Source organism: Adiantum capillus-veneris, chromosome 25 (assembly GCF_014529385.1).
Source record: "Adiantum capillus-veneris isolate H3 chromosome 25, ASM1452938v2, whole genome shotgun sequence".
Classification (NCBI taxonomy): Eukaryota; Viridiplantae; Streptophyta; class Polypodiopsida; order Polypodiales; family Pteridaceae; genus Adiantum; species Adiantum capillus-veneris.
The window spans coordinates 107,673,045-107,696,335 of NC_140955.1; the positions used below are offsets into that span (position 1 = coordinate 107,673,045).

At 48.5% G+C, this 23,291-nt stretch overlaps 1 protein-coding gene across 3 annotated transcripts in view; it reads right to left on the reverse strand.

Moving 5' to 3' along the window:
• Positions 1-766: 766 nt before the first annotated feature.
• Positions 767-23,291, reverse strand: part of LOC147425446 (MRG family protein) — a 142,970-nt gene continuing 120,445 nt past the window's right edge. For 2 of the 3 annotated variants that reach the window (XM_086500324.1, XM_086500323.1), the window contains exons 7-10: positions 3,018-3,097; positions 2,183-2,358; positions 1,993-2,077; positions 1,239-1,901 (exon numbers count right to left, since the gene is read on the reverse strand). In XM_086500324.1, coding sequence (XP_086356450.1) covers positions 1,805-1,901; positions 1,993-2,077; positions 2,183-2,358; positions 3,018-3,097 — 438 coding nt within the window. In that variant the 3' untranslated portion in view covers positions 1,239-1,804. Of the gene's footprint in view, positions 1,070-1,238; positions 1,902-1,992; positions 2,078-2,182; positions 2,359-3,017; positions 3,098-23,291 lie in introns of those variants that run through there. The other variant, XR_015186435.1, reaches the window with a different exon arrangement.

A 23,291-nucleotide genomic window follows, 5' to 3' on the forward strand; every position in this document is an offset into this window, starting at 1 on the left:
CTGGCGATACAAAAAGACGCCTTGGGCTGGGCAACGTGAACGCAGCCTTAGCAAGCCCGCTGCTTATCTAAGCAGCCCCCTCTGCAATTAAACTTTCAGATTAAGGTTCACGACTTGCGCAACGAAAATGAGCTGTGTAGGAATTTGCGAATCGAAAGCCCAACGACCAGGTGCTCACGCTGTATGCTGAGAATGCTTACGCGATGGTTGCACCTTACGCGAGGGGGGGTATGCAGGGGACCAATAGGCACCTTACGCAATGGTTGGCTGGAGCACCTTACGCGCTGCTGCACCTTACTTTGAAAAGCCTTTGCGTGTCACTTTGTTGCTGGGGCTCCCTGCTTGCTGCCCCCTGCTGCTCGAAACCCTAGTGCACAGGCAGCACTGCCCTGTGGAATGTTGCACTGCTCTGTCCATGCAAGAGAGAGAGAGAGAGAGAGAGAGAGAGAGAGAGAGAGAGAGAGAGGTTAATGCATCGGATGGATGGGAGAGTCGGTGGGTAGTCAGACTACCAGAAGAAAGAGAGAGAGAGAGAGAGAGAGAGAGAGAGAGAGAGAGAAGAGAAGCAGAAGAGAATTTTAACATCGTAGGAAACTATCCTAAGAGACCTTAAAGATCTATCCGACGAGGAGAGTTGAACTCAAGACCTGTTATAAGATCTATCCGACGAGCAGAGTTGAACTCAAGACCTGTTATTCAAGAGGGAAATGGCATAACCAATCTACCACACGGGTGATAGAAAAAGGAGAGAGAGAGAGAGAAGAAGAAGAAGAAGAGTATTTTAACACCATAGAAAACTATCCCAAGAGACCTTAAAGATCTATCCAGCGAGCCGAGTTGAACTCAAAAGATCTATCCGACGAGCCAAGTTGAACTCAAGAGCTGTTATTCAAGAGGTAAATGGCATGAGTGAGAGAGAGAGAGAGAGAGAGAGAGAGAAGAAGAAGAAGAAGAAGAAGAAGAGTACTTTAACGCCATAGAAAACTATCCCAAGAGACCTTAAAGATCTATCCAGCGAGCCGAGTTGAACTCAAAAGATCTATCCAACGAGCCGAGTTGAACTCAAGACCTGTTATTCAAGAGGTAAATGGCATAAGAGAGAGAGAGAGAGAGAGAGAGAGAGATGCACGCAACAAACTATGATTGTACACCCATAAAAAAGAGACAAAACCACCACAGCACAAGACATATAATTCTAAGTGGAAACATGCATCACCTCCCACAATTTTTTCTGATAGTTCTGAGGAGAAACTGATTACTTGACTCAAGAGGTGGTACATTTGATTACAATGGAAAATGCTGTTGGGAAGAACCTCTAAATAGAGTTAAGCGTGTCGGAATGGTTCTATGTTCAACTTGCATAGCATTTGATGCTGGGAATGAGGGAGGCACTGCCCTTTTCAAGTACAAAATGCAACATTGGAGCGAATTATAGACAGGAAATAATAATCCTTCCTTTTTGTGTTGGGCAGGTTTTTCATCACGATGCGAACTCTTTGAAAGAGACCAACATATCTACACAATCTCCTACACTAGGATTGCTATACCTAAATGTTACCTTCCCACAAAGAGCATTTTCTGACACTTTGTTCACCTAAAGAAAGAGAGCTCTATGCTTACACTATTGTCTTCCCAAGGTGTGTTAGATGCTTAGTCCATATGGTACACGCAACTGTGTTATGTTCTATGAGGAATACAAAAGGCCAGAAACATGCCTCTTCAAGACTTTCATGGCCGCTGCACTCGCGCACCAACCCTCGATCATTGCAAGAGTTGAGAGCGTGAGTTGTGCATGTCTGCCTTGTCAGGAATGCAGTTCCTTTGCTTCGTCTACCCCAATATCAACCTTCGGCCCATCATATGTGGACAAAAAGAAGACACTCTGATTTTTTTGCAGGTACCTAGTCAGAAAGAGCAGACATCTCATTATTAGCTCTAACCTTGAATGCGCACGTATAGCATCCGCTCATGAAAGTGCATTTGCTTACATACTTGAGAAAATCCGCCAACTTCTGTTGTAATTGCGAAAGAGCATCATCCTCCATGTTTGTGTAGACTAGTAGCTCAGGCAATTTAACTGAGAAAGTTGAAAAGAATGTACTGCATACAGTCAGCTCCAGCTTCCCATTGAAACAAGCCGTCTATGCTTTAGCAGAACATCAAGCTAAAAGAAAACATTTACCAAATAGGCGCAGAAGGTGTTCTGCACCATACACAGAAGAGGGAGCAATAGTGCTATTTTCTGGCACATGTTCGAGAAACTGTGCTCGTTCTGGCTTATAAAGAAGCATTGCAGGTAGAGATTTGTCGAAGTATGTGCGTAAGCCATTCAAGATCTCCACAAGGGCATCACCAACGCTGCACTCAAAAGTTTGGCCCATTAATGAAGCCAACAGAGAGGTAAACCTGATTAGGCAACCTAAAATGGACAGCAAAAAGGTTGGGTCTCTGCAAGAATTTTGCAACTTGATTTTGGTCCAAAGCATTCTCTGCATTAAGAACCATTCACATTAAAAACATGAGACACCCTGGCATCAGAGGCTACCTGAAACTCACGTGTGAGTCTGATCTCTAAAATAGGAACCTGAGCAGGGAGTAAATTCTTTAAAAAAGGGAGTCTTAGTTTGATAGTTGCCAAGGAACTCGTTTCTTTCGATCAAGAAGCTTACGAATGTTTCGAAACTTCTCTTGAACATTTCAAAGGCAAATATGTTCCAACTTCTAACAGTGTCTTAAGTCGCACGGTCTTGTTCATATGTTAGTTTCATTTAAGTTTACAACTTCAAAGTGAGTTTTAGAATCTCCTAGACTTTTCATGTTGATTTGTGTGTACATGTGTAAAGAGGGCCTATTTTAGCCAATGGACTCAAAACACCTCCCAGTTTGACAAGGCAATAAAATCAAACTTATGTAATTGTTTTCCTCATTACTGCTGCAGATGCGCCAGTCAATACCCCCCACCATTAATATCATATGTAAATTTGTAATGCATGCAATACAAAGTTCTTATCACTTACACTCCATCCTGTTTTGTCTTGAACTCCAGATATTTCTTTAAAATATCATCCACTGTAGGATGCCGTGGAAGCTTTATCAACTGCAAATCATCGGTTTAAGATTTGAACTTACATAATGAGATGAGAAAGAGGAAAAAGCAGCATTAGCACAACTCTTTGAAGTGAAAAGTACGAAGATCGAGAGTATAGGCAAACACAAAATCAGAAGCAAACGCAAGACCTTGTCTCAAAAAATGCTTATGTTTGAAAGCAACAATGAATTTAAACTTTAATGAAGGAAGCAACACAGGTATATCAAAAAGGAAACTGAAACTATATTGAGTACAACTAAACTTACTAGTTGTAGATTTGAACTGACCTTAACAATCTTCTTCGAAACAATCAAATTTAGAGAGCATTGAAACCATAAAAATAAGATGGAGAAGGCATATATTGAAGGCAAAGTCAAGAATAGCTACAAAACCACACAAATTTACATGATTTATGATTGTTTTAAACGTTTTTTTTTTAAATCAGCAATGCATAAAGTACGATCAATGAAATATTTTGGAAAATCTTAAGATCTAAAAGGTGAAATAAAATCTGATGCAACATTGGTTGTGCCACCACACAAATATTGCTATTTCTGCATATTTTGTAAACATGAAGTTCATAGAATTCTTATGCACATTAATATTGCTATTTCTGCATGTTCCGTAAACATGAAATTAACAAAATTCTTTGGTGCAACTGGCGCTCAGTTTGACTCTCCCTTGTTGGTAGGGTTGTGGTGGCCGCCAGTTGCTTTGGTGACGATGTGGTACATCACTTCTTATTAGACCTTTTGGAATTCTTGCATGGGCCATGATGCAACAAAACACCCTAGAGTTATGACTGGTCTAATGGGTGGCGTAGCTTTTCTAACCTCAGACACAATGATTTTCTGGTTGTTTTGCTACATGTTCTCCATGAATGCAAGAGAAGATTAATTAGCAGCTGGCAAAGATGATAAAAAAAGTACTTATGGCTATGCTCCAGGTTATGTAGCAATTGTTGTACATACAGCTATGAAAGCTTGATTATACAAAATCTTGCAGATAATTATCAGGACCTTTCTATGGTCTGGCAAGGAAGGACAGTCTACATGCTCGAAGATAACCTGGGCTGTCATCATTTTATCCACATCAGAGGGTGGTCTTGGGCCCATAGATCCTGCTTTTCAGAGTCAGGCCCTGAATTCACTGTTCGCGATCTCTTCCTCAGTAACCTTGGAGGAGGTTCTTCCTAGCAGGAATCAGGCTCAAATTTCCCTAATAGAGGCCCATGGCGCCATGAGATTTATTGGATTTTCACAAAGACGTGCAAGTTTGCCTTGAGCTGGGGATAGAACAACAGATTTGCAATGCGCTTGTTTAGAGCCATAAAGTGTCCTGCTTCAACAAAAGTCTTCTTGCATGGAGGAGAAACATCATAAGCCTCACTGATTTGGAACCCCTTGCTACGCAGCAAGCATGGTAATATGTTACGCAGTTGTCTATATGTAGCTTGCAGTCTTAAGGCAGTTGCACCTGCACACAGTTATGGAGAGTGGGTTTGCTTTTGTAGCATGCCTGAGGATGTTCAATAGCACACATTGAGCCTTCTTCAAAAAGGGCTGACTACAATGCAACACATCGTGGCAGCACTCCCAACAACTGGTATATAACTTTGGAGCTTCATGCCCTATCTTGAATGAGAGCTTTCACGGAGATAGAGGTGCTGATTGCATTCAAAGCATGTACAGAAGATGAGGAAGGGTGTTTCTTCTCTGAGGTAGCTTGCTCATGTTCAACGAAAAACAATCTTGACAGAGTGGCACCTCAAAGGATTAGAGTTGTGGCAATAGTAGCACGGTAATAGTTCCTCGCTCCTAATTCTAAAGCGGCTGTTGAAGAGGATTAGATGTTGTGGGATTTCAAGGCTCAACCTCTAGCAAAGCTACAATGGGACGATGGCAGAAATACAAATATCATATTAAATGGAGAGTGGCTGTGGTGGTATCCTCTTGCCTCTCCCCACAAACCTGTGGTTTCTTTTTCCATTGCACGCCTTGGATGACGCATCCTAATGCTGGATGCAAGTTGTGCTGCATCTAGTAAGTGAGTGTCCTCTCCACCTCATGTTACAGGCTTGGACACTCCAATCGAGAAATCAATAGCAACACATGAACAAAATCTGCAAATAACTGAATTTGAATAGAGAGAGAGGGAGAGAGAGAGAGAGAAAGAAAGAAAGAAAGAAAGATTTTTAACGTCTGTCAGGCCGAAATCGGCCTATGAGACAAATCAAATGTACATGGTGTGTATGTCATCCGTCTATCGGAAAGACAAATGAACTGAACAAAACTGAACTGAAAGTAGGTAGTGGGGTATCTGAGGAGGGATGGAGCTCTATCTCTAGGGGTATATGCATGTCTATATGCTCAAGGTAGTACAATCATGAGAATGCATCAAGCTATCTAGCTCCATCCTGTACTAATGGGGGGATGTAAGATGTGGTACATGGGCGGGTCTGGTGCCAAGGCTACCCGGATGAAAGCTGTCGGGTCGGCCCTCATCTGGGCCACTCGCTCCTCAGTGGCACGGCGCTCCCGGGCTCGGATCTCCTCGATCTGTCGGTGGTGGGAGCTCGCGCCCCTGTAGCCTGTGACTCGTGGTCGTCGTCTAGCTCGGCTCACCTCCACCTCTGGGAGTGTCACTCCCCTCTGAGTGTCTGGTGAGGGAGGGGCGGCAATCCTCTGAAAGAAGTCTGTGAGCTGCGACTGTCTCCCCTCTGTCTGTGTAGCTGTGTGTAGCTGCAGTAGTGTGTCCCGATGGCTCTGTATTTCTAGTAAGAACCGTCCGAGCTGTCTCTGATCTCGAGAGTCCATGATCTCTCGGAGAGTGGGCTGTCCTCTGAATAAGGCCTCATACCTGCCTCTGATCTCAGTGTATGCTCTGCATCTACATACAAAGTGCTCCTCACTCTCCACCTCCTCTGTGCAGGCTCTGCAGACTCGCTCCTCCCTGGGAACACCAGTATGTCTCCCGATCTCAATCTCTAACCTGTGTGAAGCCACTCTCAGCTGACCAATCGCCACCCGTGAGCTATGTGGCATGTATGTGTCCATGTAGCGTGGTCTCTGTATGAACCCCCCAGACAATATGGTGAGAAACTGGTCTCTGTAATCTGACATCCTCGTCCCCAAGCCAGGTGACTCCCAGACTCTCCTAGTGTATAGCTGCCACAGATCCTGTCTCAATACCAAGTTCCTCTCACTGCGAGAGAGGTGAACATATGGTGAGTGGGGGTCGTACTGGAATGGTGGTAGGCTCTCCATGTCAAGACCGTATCCCTCAAACCATGCTCTGACCTGTGAGTACCATGCTCTCTCATGCCCACTCTCTGATAGCTGTATAGCTGCCTCAAACGCTCTACGAGGAAGTCTGTCAGGAGGTAGCTCTCTCATCCTCTGGATGAAGCAGACTGTCTGGAATAGTGCCTCTACCACCATAGGTGGTGTGGCGAGCTCGGCTCTAATAATGTCATGTGGCACTGTCTTCTTGCTGCGGAGCAAGCGTGAGATCATACATACCTGTGGCCTCTCAAGCTGTGTCCACTGGTCAGCTGTCAATCCTGGTGCCCATACTGCCGCCGAGTACATCAAGGCCGGGGTGACTAAGGTGTCGAAAAGCCACCCCTTCGTGCGGGGTTCCTGAAAGTGTGCCTGGTGGCATCTCCGCTCTAACATGGCCAGAGCTGCATATCCTCGGGTGAGCCTGTTAGCAACAGCCTGCCTCATAGTGAAGGGTCCTGGTAGGCTGGTGAATGTGATGCCAAGGTAGACATAGGAGGTGACTACATCAACCTGTCCTCCTGCTGCTGTGAAGGTGGCAGCGCTCCTCACTGCACTGGATGTGTGAAAGATCATAACCTTGGTTTTGCCAAGGTTCACAGTCAGCCCCCTGTGTGTGCTGAATTCGTCCAAGGCCTCAAGATGGCGTTGCAAGCCCTCGGGTGACTCTGAAATCAACACAATATCATCAGCATATAACATGATGTGGACCGGAGTACCTGCCAAGTCGCTCCCCTCTCCTCCTGCTCGCAGTATGTAGTCGGAGATCTCGTCGATGTAGAGCCCAAAGAGTGTCGGGGAGAGTGGGCATCCTTGCTTAACACCGATGGTGCTAGCAATGGTCTCTGAAAAACCGCCTGGGCAACGAACTCGACCCGTCACCTTCTCGTAGAGAGCATATATGGCCCAAATCATCTCTGCTGGTACCCCAATGCTGTGAAGGCGCTGGAAGAGTCTCTCGCGTGGGACTGTGTCAAAGGCCTTGCGGAAATCCACAAAGCAGCAGTAAAGCCTCTTCTTCCGCGCCTTTGCCCCATCAATGAGGTAGCGCAGAACGAAGATGTGATCAGTGGTGGAGAAAGCTCGTCTGAAACCTGCCTGGCCTGGAGCTCGTAAACCCTCGATCTCTGCGTAGCAGCTGAGCTGTGCCTCAAGTACTGCTCCATATAGCTTGGCCATCGTGTGGCCAATCATGATAGTCCTGTAGTTCCCTAGGTCCAGGGTGTCGCCAGATTTGTGGATAGGCACTATGGTGTGCTGTGTCCACTCCTCTGGGAAGCCCTCCCCTATAGCCCGGTTGAAGACATGTGCAATCAACGGGGCTATAGTGGATGTGCTCACTCTGTAATCCAGTATGGTCAGCTGATCGTCTGTGCTGCATGCGGCGTATGGCCCTCTCTACCATCTCTGCTATAAAGGAGGAGGAGCACGTGGGGCGTGGCTCGTGTGGCTGTGGGATAGGAGGCTGCCCTGGCACCTCGTAAAGTCGCTCTGCATAATCATGCCATATCTCTGGATCCTCAATAGCTGTAGTCGGACGTGGCTCGCGCAGGGTGCGCCATGCCGTCGCGCTATCCATGCTCATGAATAGGCGGTATAGCTCAAGCTCCTGTGCCTCTTCGAATGCTCGCCGCTTTTGGCATGTCAGCGTCTTCATATGCCGTCTGGCCTCTCTCTCTGTGATCTCTCCTAAGGCTCGCCGTGCACGGAGGCGTCGGTATAGCTCTCTGCATTCATCATCATACCAGCAGTTCTGAGGCATAGTCCCGGGGGGGGGAGTGCGTCCTGTGTGAGTGGTGTGTGGAAAAGAGCTAATAGCTGAAGTGTGGAGAACGGAAGAGATATGTGATGTGAGAACTGAGAGTGGTGTGGATGGGTGGAGGAGGCATAGGCCATGCTCGACCTCGGCCGAGTAAAGAGAGGCTAGCTCATGTGTGAAATGGATGGTGGTGTGTGGAGTGTGTGCTGTGGAGCTGTGTGGGATGGTATCTCCGGTGATGGAGAAAGAGAGGTATGTGTGGTCGGCTCCGATGGGTATGGGTGGAATGGTGAAGGATGTGATAAGGTGTGTAGCCTCCCTGGGTCCCAGAATATAGTCGACTGTACTCCCCCCTCCCTCTGCAACTCCATGTGGCATACAAGTCAGGCCCCCTGAGGTGGGCCACTGGACCATCCCGTTATAAATAACGAGACGGTGCTGGGAGCCAAGTCGAAGTAGATGTCGTCCGTAGGCTGTGACTGGAGCTCTGTCTGCTGTATCTCTCACTTCATCTAGAGTGTGTAGTGCCTCTGGGTCCTCGTGGTCATATGCCTCACACTGCTCACTGCGCGTACGAGCATTGAAGTCTCCCATAAGGAAGACTTCACCCAGTGTGGAGTACTCCATAATCTCCTCCGTGAGGCATGCGTACGGTGACTCCTGCTCAATAGGGGCGAATCTCGAGCCTGTGGGAGCAAAGTAGCAAAGGGCAATGTAGACGATCCTGTCTCGTGAGAGCTCGAGGCGAATCCACATGTAGCAGGCCTGTGGGTCCCGGGCAACAATCTGTAGTCTGCTGTGAAGCCCCTGTCTAAAGAGTATGGCCACTCCTCCTGAGCCGCGAGTGGTGTGCTGGCACATACATCCCCAATGTAGAGACTCCCACTGGAATCCATGTATCCGTGGTAACCCTCTCTCTGGGCTCTCGTGTGTCTCTGTAAGTAGAATGATGTCTCGACCTCTCATCACCTCCTCAAGTCTCTCTGGGTGTGTCCATAGGTCTCCATTGCAATTCCAAACCGTGAATCTCCTCGTGTGTCCCACAGGCCGCGAGTCCCTATGCGATGGTCTTGCCATCAATGATAACCCTACCATCTCGATATACTGCCTTCTTCCCTTCTTTGCGGGCTTGGTGGACTCTAGGCATGCACGCGCGACGGTGATCTTGTTGCATCTTTGTGAGGTCGTCATCAAGATAAATCGGGGGGCCTTCTAGCCCTCTCAAGATGACCCTCTTTCGGAGGAAAGAAGTTCGAGACTCCTCGGAGGCGAATTGGAGGATGAGAGCTCTCTTCTTTGGATCTTTGCCGGCTCTCCAAACTTTGGAGAAAGGGATCTCTTCTTCCTTGTATCCCACTTTCTTGCATAAAGCTTTCCCATCGCTCTCAGGTGTAGACCCTTCTTCTTCTTTGATGCCGGTCACTCGCACATTGAGACGGCGAGCTTGTCACATCTTCTCCTCCTCGATGGTTGTGTGTACGATGAGTACCTCATCTTTTTGGGCTTCCTCTCTTGCTACCTTCTTGATGTTCTTTTTGACCACTTCGACCCATCCTTCTTTGGTGGCCTCTAATTTGTCCTCAATGCTTGCGGTGAGGGCTTTGGTGATCTCCTCCTTGAGGGCTTCCTTAGCCTCCTGTTTAATCTCGCCTTCCTCGGGGGTGAGGGATGTGATGGAAGCATGAAGGAGATCGATTATGCGGTGTATCTGATACAAAGTCAGATTAACAAAATAAACTAAAATAGGATAACCAAATATAAATACTGCGGAATCCTAAACTAAGCTGATAGCTGTGAAAGGTGAAAGCATGAAATGTGTGAACTAAGTAGTACAATGTGAAGACAATATGGGAGGGAAGTAGAGATCCACCTTCATAGAGATCGATCTTCATCTGCACTCTGGACGACGAAAAAGTATGGCTCGAATCCTTTGTTGTAGCCTCCTTCGAAACTGTGTAGCTCCTCTTCTCCATCGGGGTCGTCTAGATCTCCCTAGCTCCAATGCTCAGTCTATGAGAATGCCAGTAGTGCGGGCAGACCTCTCCATTGTTGGCTGCTCCTCTGTCTGTTCTTCTGGGTGTACAATATCTAGTGTGAAGAAATCTGTGATCTGTCTCTGGGGTTCTCTATCTTCAGCTCACCTCAGTAAAGTTTCTCTATGCCTGTGTAGCTCAAGTAGATATAGCCCAAGACATCTCTAATCCTCATCACTCATGACCCTAGCTAGAGGCCCAAAACCTTCTCTGAATAGACAATGGAAACGGCCTCGTATCTCATATACACTGTGCAATGACGTAAGTGATGTACCTTTCTCTCTGGCTCTAGATGGCATAAGCGGCATATCCTACTATCTGTTGGTGTCCTTCTGAATCTGCCAGTCTCAATCTCGAGCTGATGTGAGGACCTGCGTGTCTGGCCAATGGCACAACGCAAACCATGAGAAAGATGCGTGTCCATATACCCATACCCCGTGAGCTGGACAAGATGCTCTCTATAGAAAGCCATCTTTGTGCCCAACTCCTGTAATGGCTCTATCCATGTCCTCCTCGTGTCCAGCTAGATCAGATACTGACGAATGAGTCTATTAATCTCTACCCGCGTCAGAGACCTGAAGGGTGCCTGTAGAAAGTATTGACAAGGAGGCAACCTGTCCATGGTGAAACCATGTGTCTGAAACCATGATGCCATCTGTGCATACCAGCATGATGTATCCCCATTAAGAGCAAATTGTCTGGAGGACTCTAGAGCCACCCTGGCACATCTCTCTAGTAGTATCCCACAGACTGTGTACAAAGGAGACTGATCTGGTAAGCGCCTCAATCTCCATAGGGGGCGCAGCTACTTCCACTCGAATGATATCATGCGGTACGAAAGCCTTGGCTCTAATCAACCGAGAGATCATAGATACCAAGGGCTTCTCCATACGCCTCCAACCATCCTGGCCTACAGAAGGTCCCCAAACCAGCACCCCATATAACATAGTAGAGGCAACCACAGTATCAAAGAGCCATAACTTTGTCCTTGGTTCCTGGAACTGAACCTACGAACACATCCTCTCCATTCATCCCAAAGCCGCACCAGCTCTATTTAGTCTAGTCTTTGCTGCTCTTCTCAAAGAAAATCTCGGCCCAGTAAAGACTACCCCCAGGTAAGTGTATGCCTCTGTATACTCCACAATCTCCTGACCATATTTGTCAGTAGGTACTGATCTCCTGACCCATTGTGGTGTGGTGTTAAACACCATAACCTTGGTTTTAACTAGGTTTACACACAATCCACTATCCTCTTCAAAACTGCGTAGTGCATCCAAATGTTGTTGCATACCTTCTGGTGAGTCAGATATCAACACAATATCATCAGCAAATAGCAACAATGGGATCCACGTCTCTGCCAGCCGGGCACCCCTGTCACCCTCGCTGTCAATGTAATCAGACACCTCATCAACATACATACCAAATAGAGTAGGAGACAATGGGCAACCTTGTTTCACTCCAATTGTGGAGTGAACTAAATCAGATACCCCTTCCAGAGTGCATACATCAATCGAGCTCTTGGTACCATGTCAAATGCTTTGCGAAAATCCACAAAGCTACAATAGATCCATCTCCCATGTGCTCTGCCCTCCTCAATGATGGCCGTGAGTGTCAGAATACGATCAAGAGTGGAGAAACCCCTCCTGAAGCCGGCCTGACACCCTCGCCCTCTGCCCAATTACTTAAGTGTTGCTCCAGAATAGATGCATACAACCGTGCCAGTGTGTGTCCAACCATAATAGTGCGGTAGTTCCCAGGCTCTGTAGGTTCACCAGCCTTGAAGATGGGCACAATATTAGACAACCTCCAAGTCTAAGGTAATCCCTCAAACATGGCACGATCGAACAACACTGCGAGAACCTCCATCAGCATATCCCTAGCATGTATAAAGTGCTCCGCTACTAGACCGTCATGATCATATGCCTTCACGGTCCTCATCCTGTCGTCGATGGCCGTTTGTACCATCTCAGGTGTAAAGAAAATGCTCGTAGCTGGGAAAGGCTTGGTAGGGTCTCGAAAGGTTTCCTGTCCAGGAACCGTATATAATGATGTCGCATATTGGCCCCACACATCAGGTGAAGTAATCACTGGGGGAGGGGACTGCTCATGGAAGACTCGCCATGCCTCTCCTGAGTCCCTACTCAAGAACCTCTTATATAAGTCTCGCTCCAGCTCAGCTAGGTAAGCTCGCTTCTTCCGTCGCACAAGGCGTCGGAAAGCAATCCGAGACTCTCTGTAAGTGATGACTCCTAAAAAAAGATTCCTCTGAAGCTGGGCTCTCATCACTCTACACTCCTCATCATACCAACTATTCTGGGGCATGCTCCCAGAATGTTCTCTCTTGCCCGGCTTAGTGTGTGGGTATGCCACTATTGCAGCCCCATGCAGTGTGTCTCAGTCAGTAGAGTGGTGCACTCCTCCACTGAGAGGCCTGTACCATTTGTGCCAGTTGTGCCTTCCAATAGACGGTCCGAGATCTCCTCTGTATAAACGAAATCAATCTCTGCTGAAACCGACCCGTAGGGCGGTAGGCGTTGGCTTTCACCCGAAATTCTTTACTTTAGATACACACAGAGTACTTTGCAAAGGAGACCTGTAACGAGAATTAACACTTAATCACACACGCGGGTCGGAAGCTAGAATGCTCCGAGCAGACACCGACAACCTGTAGGCCCCAAAATTGGCGCCCGTTTCGGTATTTCTTTATTCTTTATCAAAGGGAATAAAACTTGTGATCTCCCACAAGCTACCCCGCACAATCTAGGCTAAGAAACACCTATTCTGGCCCGATTTCGCCCGCATAACTATACTAGGACGCTTCACAGTCAGTATCCCCACACAATAGGTGACTTTCCCGACGCATACGGACACTTTGCAAAACCTGGCGAGAATCTGCAGCACGCTGAATTCTCTGTTTTCTGCCCCGAAAATGCGCCAGTTCACCTGTACAACGGACCCCTTGCGTCCCCAAACCTCCTGGGGGTATTAGGGTCCGTTTAGGGCCAAAACCCTAAACCTACAAAAATACACAGCAGGCTGTAATTCCCTGTTTTGGGCTCCGTTTCGCGTGCCGGTCGCATCAGTAGCAAGACCTCGAGTTCCCGCACCTGTAGGGCTACTTGCCCTTTAAATCGGACGAGATTTCTGGCGTGAAACCTCTCCGAATTCACCTATACCTGCGGGGGATTAGCCGCTAGCTAATCCAGTACCTGTGCAAGAGGCTCTTGCCTCGGCAATTGCACATGAACCCACATAACTGTACATTGGTCAAATGAAAAGCCCACTAGTGGGGCATAACATACTGCTCGTAGGGGAGAGAGAGGGCAATGCGTAGCGTGCAGGGCATCACTCCTGGCACCGCACTGTACATAAGAGGGAAAGGAAGCACTCCATAGCTCTTAAACTGTAAGACAGACAGTGAATGAGGCTCCTCTCAGCTTAAAATTCAGCGACCATTTTTCCTTGCACTGGAAAGTGCACAGAAATGTGCCACTTGGCGCATTTACAAGCATTTTCCCATTTCGGGTTCGCCGCTTAAAAATATCCTGACCGGTTGCCCAGTTGACTTCACGGCAGAGTTGTAAAATGTTCCCCTAGTCATACCAGAGGTAATGACGCGAACACATTTCACGGCCCAAAATAGCAGTTCCCTAAATTTTAGGAGATGCTTCCGTTGGGCTCCCACTTGTCTTATGACCATCTATCCTCATTGGGACTGCATCCAAAAGTGCAATGTGGCCCAAATGTCGGATACTTTTTTGTTGGTAGTCCCACCTTGACTTGAAGTGGGTAGAGAAGGCTCTGCCTAAGACTTCTCAACAAAAGCTCAGAGAAAGCCTCCGTCCTGAAGCCAGTCTGGAAGACTTTGTTGCTACTGCTACTAGAATAGAGGGAGCAAGAATGCAGTTCATTGACTCTCCTCGGTTAGATACTGCCCCTGTACTCGTGGACACTCCTGAAGCCAGTCTGGAAGACTTTGTTGCTACTGCTACTAGAATAGAGGGAGCAAGAATGCAGTTCATTGACTCTCCTCGGTTAGATACTGCCCCTGTACTCGTGGACAGTCCATCAGCCCCCTTGACTTCTTTACGAAGGGAATTGGAAGCCCTTAAGTTACAGCGGGCCCTTCAAGAAGAGAGATCCTTCTCTCTCAGACAGGAGAAGCCTCCACATCAAGAGGCTTATGATCAACTTAAAAGAGAGTTAGAAGAGCTCAGGTCTCAGCAGGAGACTAAGGCTATGGTATGGTGTAGTTCATGCCGCTCTCCAAGACACCCTCCACAGGACTGTCCCCTTCGCTCTTATTGCCACTTCTGCGAAAAATCGGGTCATGAAGATAAGGATTGCTACTATATAAAGGGATTGCACAAAATACAGCAAAGTCTTGGTCCTTCTCTTAGCCAAGGGCCAACACCTGCATCCAACATGGTTTCTCCCGGCGGCCATCCACACTATATGCCACCTTTGCTGACAGCCCCTCCTATGCAAGGTATGCAGAGCACTTTTCCCTCTCAGAGCTTTTATCATACCCATGCCCCCTCACCACCTCACAGCTTCTATGCCTCCACCTCCAACTCCATGGAGCAAGGACCACCTCGTCTTTCGACTCGCCCTTTGAATCGGTCCATTTTATGCTACAGATGCGGGGAATATGGGCATTACCAAAGAAAATGCCCCCTGCCAGAAGGGTCCCCTCCTTGCCGTCATTGCCCTGAAACGAAGGATCACTACTGTAAGGATTGCCCTAAACTTCGTGCATCCACGGCTTCGAACTCAAGTCAAAGCTAGAATGAGTTTTCCTTTCCCAAGCTCAACTTGATAGCAGTGAGCACTGTTTCTCAGCTGCCGCCCCCTTCTACCCACGTGGTTACCCCTCAAAATAAGCCGCCACAATTGGCAGAGGGGCCATCGGGCGTCCTCACCCAGGCCCAGAGAGCCGCTCTCGGTCTTAGCATTCCATCAAGTTCAACTCCCCCACACATTCTCACACCAGTGAATATCCTGCCTGCAGCTGTTAGCAAGCAATCCCCCAGTGCTATGAAAGAATCCAAATCTTTGCTCTCAGATATTGATGAAGCTTTCTTGGAAGCAGTTTCTCATCTACAGAAGATCAAAGTACCAGATAAACAACAACAGGTAGAAAAAGCAAAGCATACAGCAAAGACAGTCTTGAAGAACACTTTCCAACAAGTGTCTCTCTATGACATGTTGCGGCTAGATGCGAGTTTCAGAAAAGACACCCTTGCAGTTATTCAGTCACTTTACCCTGGAGCATGTCCTAGTGGCGGGCACCTCCCAGTGCGACCGTCAAAGTCCTATATGATATCCAATCCTGCTGTTCCACTCACTGATTATAGAAGCCCTCGCCTGACAGTGTCGGTTTTGGGTCGCAATTCTCAGGAGTGATAGTGGATGGTGGATCTGGCATCAACCTGATGCCCGAGTTCACTATGTTAGCTCTAGGTCTACAACCTACTCGCCCTGCTCCCTTCACAATTACATTGGCCGACCAACGGACAGTCTACCCAGTGGGCATAGTGGACAATGTGCCTCTGCAGGTACAAGACTTTACTTTTAACTTGGATTTTGTGGTGGTTCGTCTTCCCCAGGTTGAGGGCGGATTTCCCTTGCTTATTGGAAGACCATGGCTGCGACACACTAAAGCACTCCACGATTGGGGAAATGATGCAATGTGGATACATACTTCTGGCTCCTCGATGCAACCCATTCTCTTAGAAGGTGGTATGGATCCCGTGGTGCAGCAAGTTTCTTTGTCAATGGAAACCAAACCTGAACAAGAACAGGCTATTACTCGTGAAGGGTCAGATGAAGATCTGTTGGAGGCTACAAAATCTATGCCTTGTTATGGAGTCTCTATTCACTCTTCGCCTGAAAGAACACCCTCTTCAAATGATTCCACAGTAACTAAATCTAATGTGCCACCTGAGCCTATGAAGAAGCATAGCATCAGTAAGAAACCTCCTCTACAGGAGTTCACCCCCCCTAAAACATCAACCCTGTTGGTGTCTGCTTCTCCGACCAGAAGAAAGCTCTCCTCTGTGTCTAGCAAACTCCCTTCTCAGAGCCCGTCCTGCAAGATGAATTCCAAGATCTTGATAGCTGTATTGCTCCTGATAGCTGGGTGCTCTTTGTTTGCCACTATCTACCCTCTCCCCCTCGCCTTACCCTCCCCCTCACCCCCTGGCCCTAGTCCCTCACCCTCCCTTCCCCTTCTTCCGCTCGCCCTCGCCCTCGCCCTACCCTCCCCCTCACCCCCTCGCCCTCGCCCTAGTCCCTCACCCTCCCTTCCCTCTCTTCCCCTCACCCTCGCCCTCGCCCTACCCTCCCCCTCATCCCCTCGCCCTAGTTCCTCACCCTCCCTCCCCCTCACCCCCTCGCCCTAGTCCCTCCCTCGCCCCCTACCCTCCCCCTCTCCCCCTCGCCCTCGCCCCAAGTCCTTCCCCCTCTCGCCCTCGCCCTACCCTCCCCCTTAAGCCCTCGCCCCCCTCACCTTCCTCTCGCCCCTACCCTCCCCTCACCCCTCGCCCCTACCCTCCCCCTTATGCCCTCGCCCCCCTCACCTTCCCCTCGCCCCTAACTCCCTCTCGCCCCTACCCTCCCCCTTAAGCCCTCGCCCCCCCTCACCTTCCCCTTGCCCCTACCCACCCCCTAACTCCCTCTCACCCCTACCCTCCCCCTTAACCCCTCGCCCCTACCCACCCCACCCCCTCTCGCCCATGCCCTCACCCCTCGTCCCTACCCACTCCCTCCCCATCCTCTCGCCCCTACCCTCCCCCTTCCCCCTCACCCCTACCCACCCTCTCCCTTCCCCTAGCCCCTACCCACCCGCTCCCGTTGCATCATCCCTAGCCAACCCGCTAGCCCTCCCCACCCCCTCAACCTCACCATATTTTTTGGGCTTATGGTCATCCCTCCTTTCGAGCTTATATTCATCCCTCCTTGCGGTGTTACTCAGGTTTACGGTCATCCCTCCTTTCGAGAAGAGTGTGGCAAAATTATCTGCAAGCATGGACCAGGTCATTTTCCTCTCACTACGTTTGCAAGCAATGCAGTGTGTCTCAACTCCACTTTTGGGGCCTAGAACCTGCTTCAAGAAAGATGTACAGATGCAACCTAACGGATTTCTCTCACAGTTTTTTTTTCAATATTTCCTCACCGAGACGGTGAGCGGTCTTGTGGCGGGCAACCTGTAGTAGCAGGCTACAGTGTCACTTTCATAGGACACAGTTAGTACAATGGTCTAGGCTGTTTCACACTGGACGGACCGACCCTCTGGGCTGGGAGTGACACGTGGCAGTGGCAGGGTATCGACGGTGGTCTAATGGACATCGTGGCCAGGTCACCACATGGCTGACATTTATGAGCCGTTGGTGGCCTTTAGGGTGTTACATATGAGTAGTAGCGGTTGGTCATCGGGATCATCTTCTTCACCTTTGGTCCAGCATCGTCTCTCGAGAGCAACGAGTCTTACACAGAGCACTCCTCCACCATCCTTGCACATCAGAGCCTCGACACCCCCATTTGTACCTGTGAGTCCTGGGCTGGAGCTGAGTGTGCTGCCACGCCAGAGTCTGTACATAGTTCTTTGAGCTAGTCGCGTCACTTGTTGTGGTCTACTCTACTGCTGATGTTGTGTCTCTGTGAGCTAGGGTGTGTGTTGTTTCCTGTTTTCAACCTGTTTAAGTGAGATTGTCACGCACATTGCACTGAGGACCACCCACTCTAGAGAGCACGACACATTATCCGCACTACAAGCACTTTTGTGAGTCTATTCGTAGACCGTGCATGCCGAGTCACTTAGCATAGATGTATATCCTCCGGTTGCACACAGCATGATCATCGGAATTCCCATCAGAATCCATTAGCATCAATTAGGGGAATTTTCCAATGCATTTAGCCTATTTTCCTATTTATTGGGATTTTCACTTATTATTTTTAAGTGACTTTCCAACAAAAGTAGGTAGGGCAATTTTGCTAAGTTAATATATAAGCAAACCCAAGTTAGCACTTTCTGGCAGAAGAGGCAGCAGGAGCTTCTCGCTCAACAGGCAACTTCTCAGCAGTACCCCCCATCGCCATACCTCCCACTCCTCTTGGCGTTTTTGTCCAGAATCAGCCATCGTCAGATCAGCCCATTTCCTGGCGTTTGTGATCCCTTCAGGCAGCCCCCAAAGCCCAGCGTTTTTGGGATTGCAAAGCATCAGCAGAATCAGCGTTTTGACATCAGCAATTTCAGCCAAGCTAGCATTTTTGCTGGCGTTTTTGCCTTGCTGCAACGTCTTGACTTTCAGGCCCAACTTGCCGCAGATACACAGCATTTTCAGCCTTTAGCAAGTTAGCAGATACATCCCAGATCGGTTGCAGAGGTTCCCCCAGGTTTAGCCCAAGAAAACGCAGCCAAAACAGTCATTTTCAGCCACCGAAACAGTCCCGAAATTCAGCGATTAGAAATCTCAGATTTCAGCCATCAAGTCGTCGTCGTCACCATCGTCGTCGTCATCAACATAGTCCCATTGCATCAGTCCATTGCATTCGCATTGTACACCTTTGTGCAATCAAAGAATAGACCACTCTCGCCGACGAGAGTGGGGCCTTCGGAGGAGGGTTTTACAACCTCTCGGGTGTCGTATATCTTCTCTCTCCTTCTCTCAATCTCATTCACTTGCACGCACAATCCACTCACTTTGCTCGTGATCACCACACTATCTATAAGACGGAAAGCTCTCTCTTTCCCTAAGAACTAAAAGGAACCTTGAGTAGTAAAGATCACTAATCTTGAGAAAATACAACATTCATTCCGCTGCACCTAACAATTAAGTATGGCTAATCTATGTGTAATCGTAATTTCCATGAGGTATATCCCATACTCCGTCTGCTCTCTGTCATCTCAGCATCTGTCAAGTCCCAACTCACTCACATCCAGCTCTCTAAGCATCTCATCTGAAGTGTCGTAGAAGACCGTCTACAAGTTGCCCGTTCGGGCATTGAAGTCCCCTAGGAGAATGATATGCATTGATATCACCATCCCTAGAAAACTCCCATATGTCATCATCTAGTATAGAGAAAGGCAACTACCCTCCGGATACAGCATACGCTGATGTACTGGGAGGAAAGTAACATATGGCAATATATAGGAATCGACCTATGTCAGCTCTCAGTCTCACCCACATATATCTAGCATGATCATCTCTTCGTACAATATGCACTAATGGTTGTAGTTCATCTTTGAATAGCACTGCTACTCCTCCTGAACCTCTACTCCCATGCTCTGATCTCGCAATTGTCCTCGGAGCTGTCTACCATCTGTATCCCACCACGTGGCATCACCTGTACAGGGGCTTGATGAGTCTCTGAGAAGAATACAATATCCTTGTCTTTGAAATTGTTCTCAAATGCACCCACGTCCAGCCTCATAGACCCTTTACGATTCCAGGTAGCCATCTTGAGAGAGAGAGAGAGAGAGAGAGAGAGAGAGAGAGAGAGAGAGAGAGAGAGAGAGAGAGAGAGAGAGAGAGAGATGAAATGAAATGAAATGTTATATTAACGTCTTCAAAAGGCCAAAGTGACCTAAGAGACCAAAATGTTACAATTTGGTGGATTTGATACAAAGTCAGAGTAACAAGATGACAAAATGACAAAATAAAATACTATGGAATCCTAAACGGCTAAGTGTGAACTAAGCAGCTAGCTGGGATAGCTAGATCACAAGAGATCCGGCGAATCTCATCAATCTCCTCCATGGTCAGTAGTCTGACCGGGCGTCGTGCATGTCGGGCCAAAGTGATCCGAATCCTCTGATGAAGCCTCCGTCGATGTTGTGTAGTCCTTGACAGTCGTGGGCGTCTGGATCTCCGTCGCTCGATCGATCAGTGTGCCTCTGGTGTGAGGCAACGAGCTCTGCTGTGGTAGTAGCTCCTCCGGGTGTCCAGTGGCAGCTCTAAAGAAGTCTGTGATTTGTCTCTGAGACTGGCTAGCCTCTCCTCTCATCAAGCTCTCTCTGTGTCTACGCAGCTCGAGCAAAAACAAACCCAGGCATCTCTGATCCTTGTACCACATGACTCTGGAGAGTGGTCAAAAGCCCTCTCTGAACAAGCAATGGAAGCGGCCTCGTATCTTGTAGTAGACGGGGCAATGGCATGTATAGTGCAGCTCTGTCTCAGGCTCGATGTCACACATGGGGCCTATCCTGGCCTCTGCTGGTACTCCGTTGTATTTCCCAGTCTTGATCCGCAACTAGTGTGAAGATGTGCATATCCGGCCAATAGCACATCGTATCCCATGAGACAAGTGGGGGTGTCCATGTATCTGGGCCTTGTCACAAAACCGTCCTCCGTAAGCTGGAGAAAATGCTCCCTGTAGAAAGCCATCTTCGTGCCCAGCTCCTATGCTGGCTGTATCCATGTCCTCCTGGTGTCTAGCTGAGTCAGGTCCTGGCGGATGAGCCTGGTGATCTCGGACTATGTAAGAGTCAGAGAGGGTGCATCCAGTGAGTATTAGAAGGGAGGCAATCTGTTTATGCTGAACTCATGCGCCTGAAACCATGATGTCATCTCCCCATACCAGCATGTTGTATCTCCTTGCATGGGTAACTATCGTGAGGACTCACATGCAAGGCAGGCATATCTATCTCTGCGAAGTTTCCACATGCGCCACGGTCTCCTGGCCGTATGTGAATGCGGGCGCTGACCTCCTGATCCACTGTGGGGTGGTATTAAATACCATGACCTTGGTTTTACCAAGGTTGACGGACAAACCACATTCCTGAGCAAACCTATGGAAAGCATCCAAGTGACGTTGCATCCCCTCCGGAGAGTCGGAGATCAACACAATATCATCAGCACCTAACAATAGTAGAATGGATGTCCCTGCCAGCTGTGCACCTCTATCACCATTTCTCTCATTGTAGTCAGAAACCTCATCCACATACATACCAAATAGAGTAGGAGAGAGCGGGAAACCCTGCTTCAACCCTCTTAGGTGCGTACATGCCCCACTATTGACCTGTATAATGCCATGGCCACCCAAATGAGCTCGGTGGGTACTCCCATCTGCTATAATCTGCGCATCAATCTAGCTCTGGGTACTGTGTCAAATGCTTTGCGGATATCCACAAAGCTACAATAGATCCGTCTCCCATGTGATCTGCCCTCCTCAATGATGGCTCGAGTGTCAAGATATGGTAAAGAGTAGAAAAACCCCTCCTAAACCCTCCCTGCCCGGCTGCGTGTATCCCCTCCCTCGCTACCCATCTACTCAGTTGCTGCTCAAGAATAGATGAGTACAACTGTGTCAATGTGTATCCAATCATGATAGTGCGATAATTTCCAGGCTCCATAGGGTCTTCCGACTTGAACATAGGTAAAATAGTAGATAGGCTCCAAGTATCATGCAAGCCCTCACACATGGCACGGTTAAACATAACTGCTAGAAGCTCAGCTAGTATATCTGTGGCAAGCGTGAAATGCTCAACCACTAAGCCATCATGATCATATGCTCTCCCAGTCCTCATCCTGTCAATGGCCTTCCTCACCATCTCAACCGTGAAAAAAGCACATGTGTGTGGGCATAGATAAGGGGGGTCGAGAAGGGGGGCCAGCTAAGGAACTGTGTACAGAGATGATGCGTATTGGCCCCAGGCTTCTATAGAAGTGATAGCAGGGGGGGGAGGAGTGCTCATGAGAGAGGCGCCATGCCTCAATGATCCTTGACTCATGAATAGCTGGTATAGATCCTGCTGTAGGCGAGTCAAAAATGCCCTCTTCTTCCGCCGCACCAGGCGTCGGAAGTCAATCTGTGACTGTCTGTGAGTGATGTCCCCCAAAAGCACCTCCCTCTAAAGTCTCGCTCTATGTCCCGGCATTCCTCATCATACCAACTGTTCTGGGGCATGCTCCCCGAACGGCGTCTCTGCTCAGGCTAGGTATGTGGGTATGCCTCTAGTGCTACATCATGTAGTGTTTTTGTCAGTATAGTAGTAAGCTTCTCCAGAGGTCGCCTTGGCTCCTCTGTGTACAGGCGTCTGTAGATCCCATCTATGTATATAGAGTCCGTCTGCCGCGTGAAGGTGTAGCGAGTAGGGGCTGATGCTCGTGGCCTGTGTGCTACACTAAACTGAAAAGAGATGGTCTACGACACAAGAGCATGATCCACTGCCACACCAACAGGTCTGGGTCCAATCGTGAGATCCTGGATACTAGAGATGAGGCTCGGTTGTGCCATCACATAATCCACTATGGTAGCTCCATGTCTGTGTGGAAAGCATGTAAAACCCCCCGCAGCGGGAAATCTCTGTAGGCAATTCAAGATGGCCAATCCATGTGCAATCTCCATGTCTATCAAGTGTCGTCGATACTCAGTGTGTTCCCCATCCTGTGATAGTCTGGATAGGCCCGTCTCTGCAACATCCAGCTCTCTCAGCATCTCCTATGAAATATCATAAAATACTGTCTGATGATGGGCAGTCCCAGCATTGAAATCCCCTACAATGATGATGTCACCATCTCTAGAGAACTCCCATATGTCATCATCCAAAATAGAAAAGAGGGAGTGTCCTCTAGGTGGTGAATAAAGTCACGTACTCGGGAGCAAGTAGCAAATAGCAATGTGAAGATATCTGTCTGTCTCTGCTCTCAATCTCACCCACATGTACCTAGCTTGCTCATCCCTGCGGGCTATATCTATCAGTGGTTGCAACTCCTCCCTGAATAACACTGCCACTCCTCCTTGAGGGACTACAGGGCAGCTCCGACCGCATGCGGGAGCGCCGCGAGGCTTTCCTTCGTCTCTGGCGCCCTGGGCCGTTTTACTCCATGGTCCAGGGGGTGCTCAGATGGCACTACTGTCCACCTATGTGGCTTTTCCCTCCTCCCATCTCTTGATTTAGCCCCATTGTATATATGTTGTTTTTTCATTGGGAGTCTCCCCATCATGTTTGTTGTAGCCCTCTCTTGTAGAGGTGGATGTAGCCCTATGGGCAGCTTTCATTAACTAATAGAAGGATCTTTTTCTCGGAAAAAAAAAAAACACTGCCACTCCTCCTGAGCCCCGCCCTGTGTGCTCTGATCATGTCTCATGTTTGCAGGCTATCTCCCATCTATATCCACTAATGT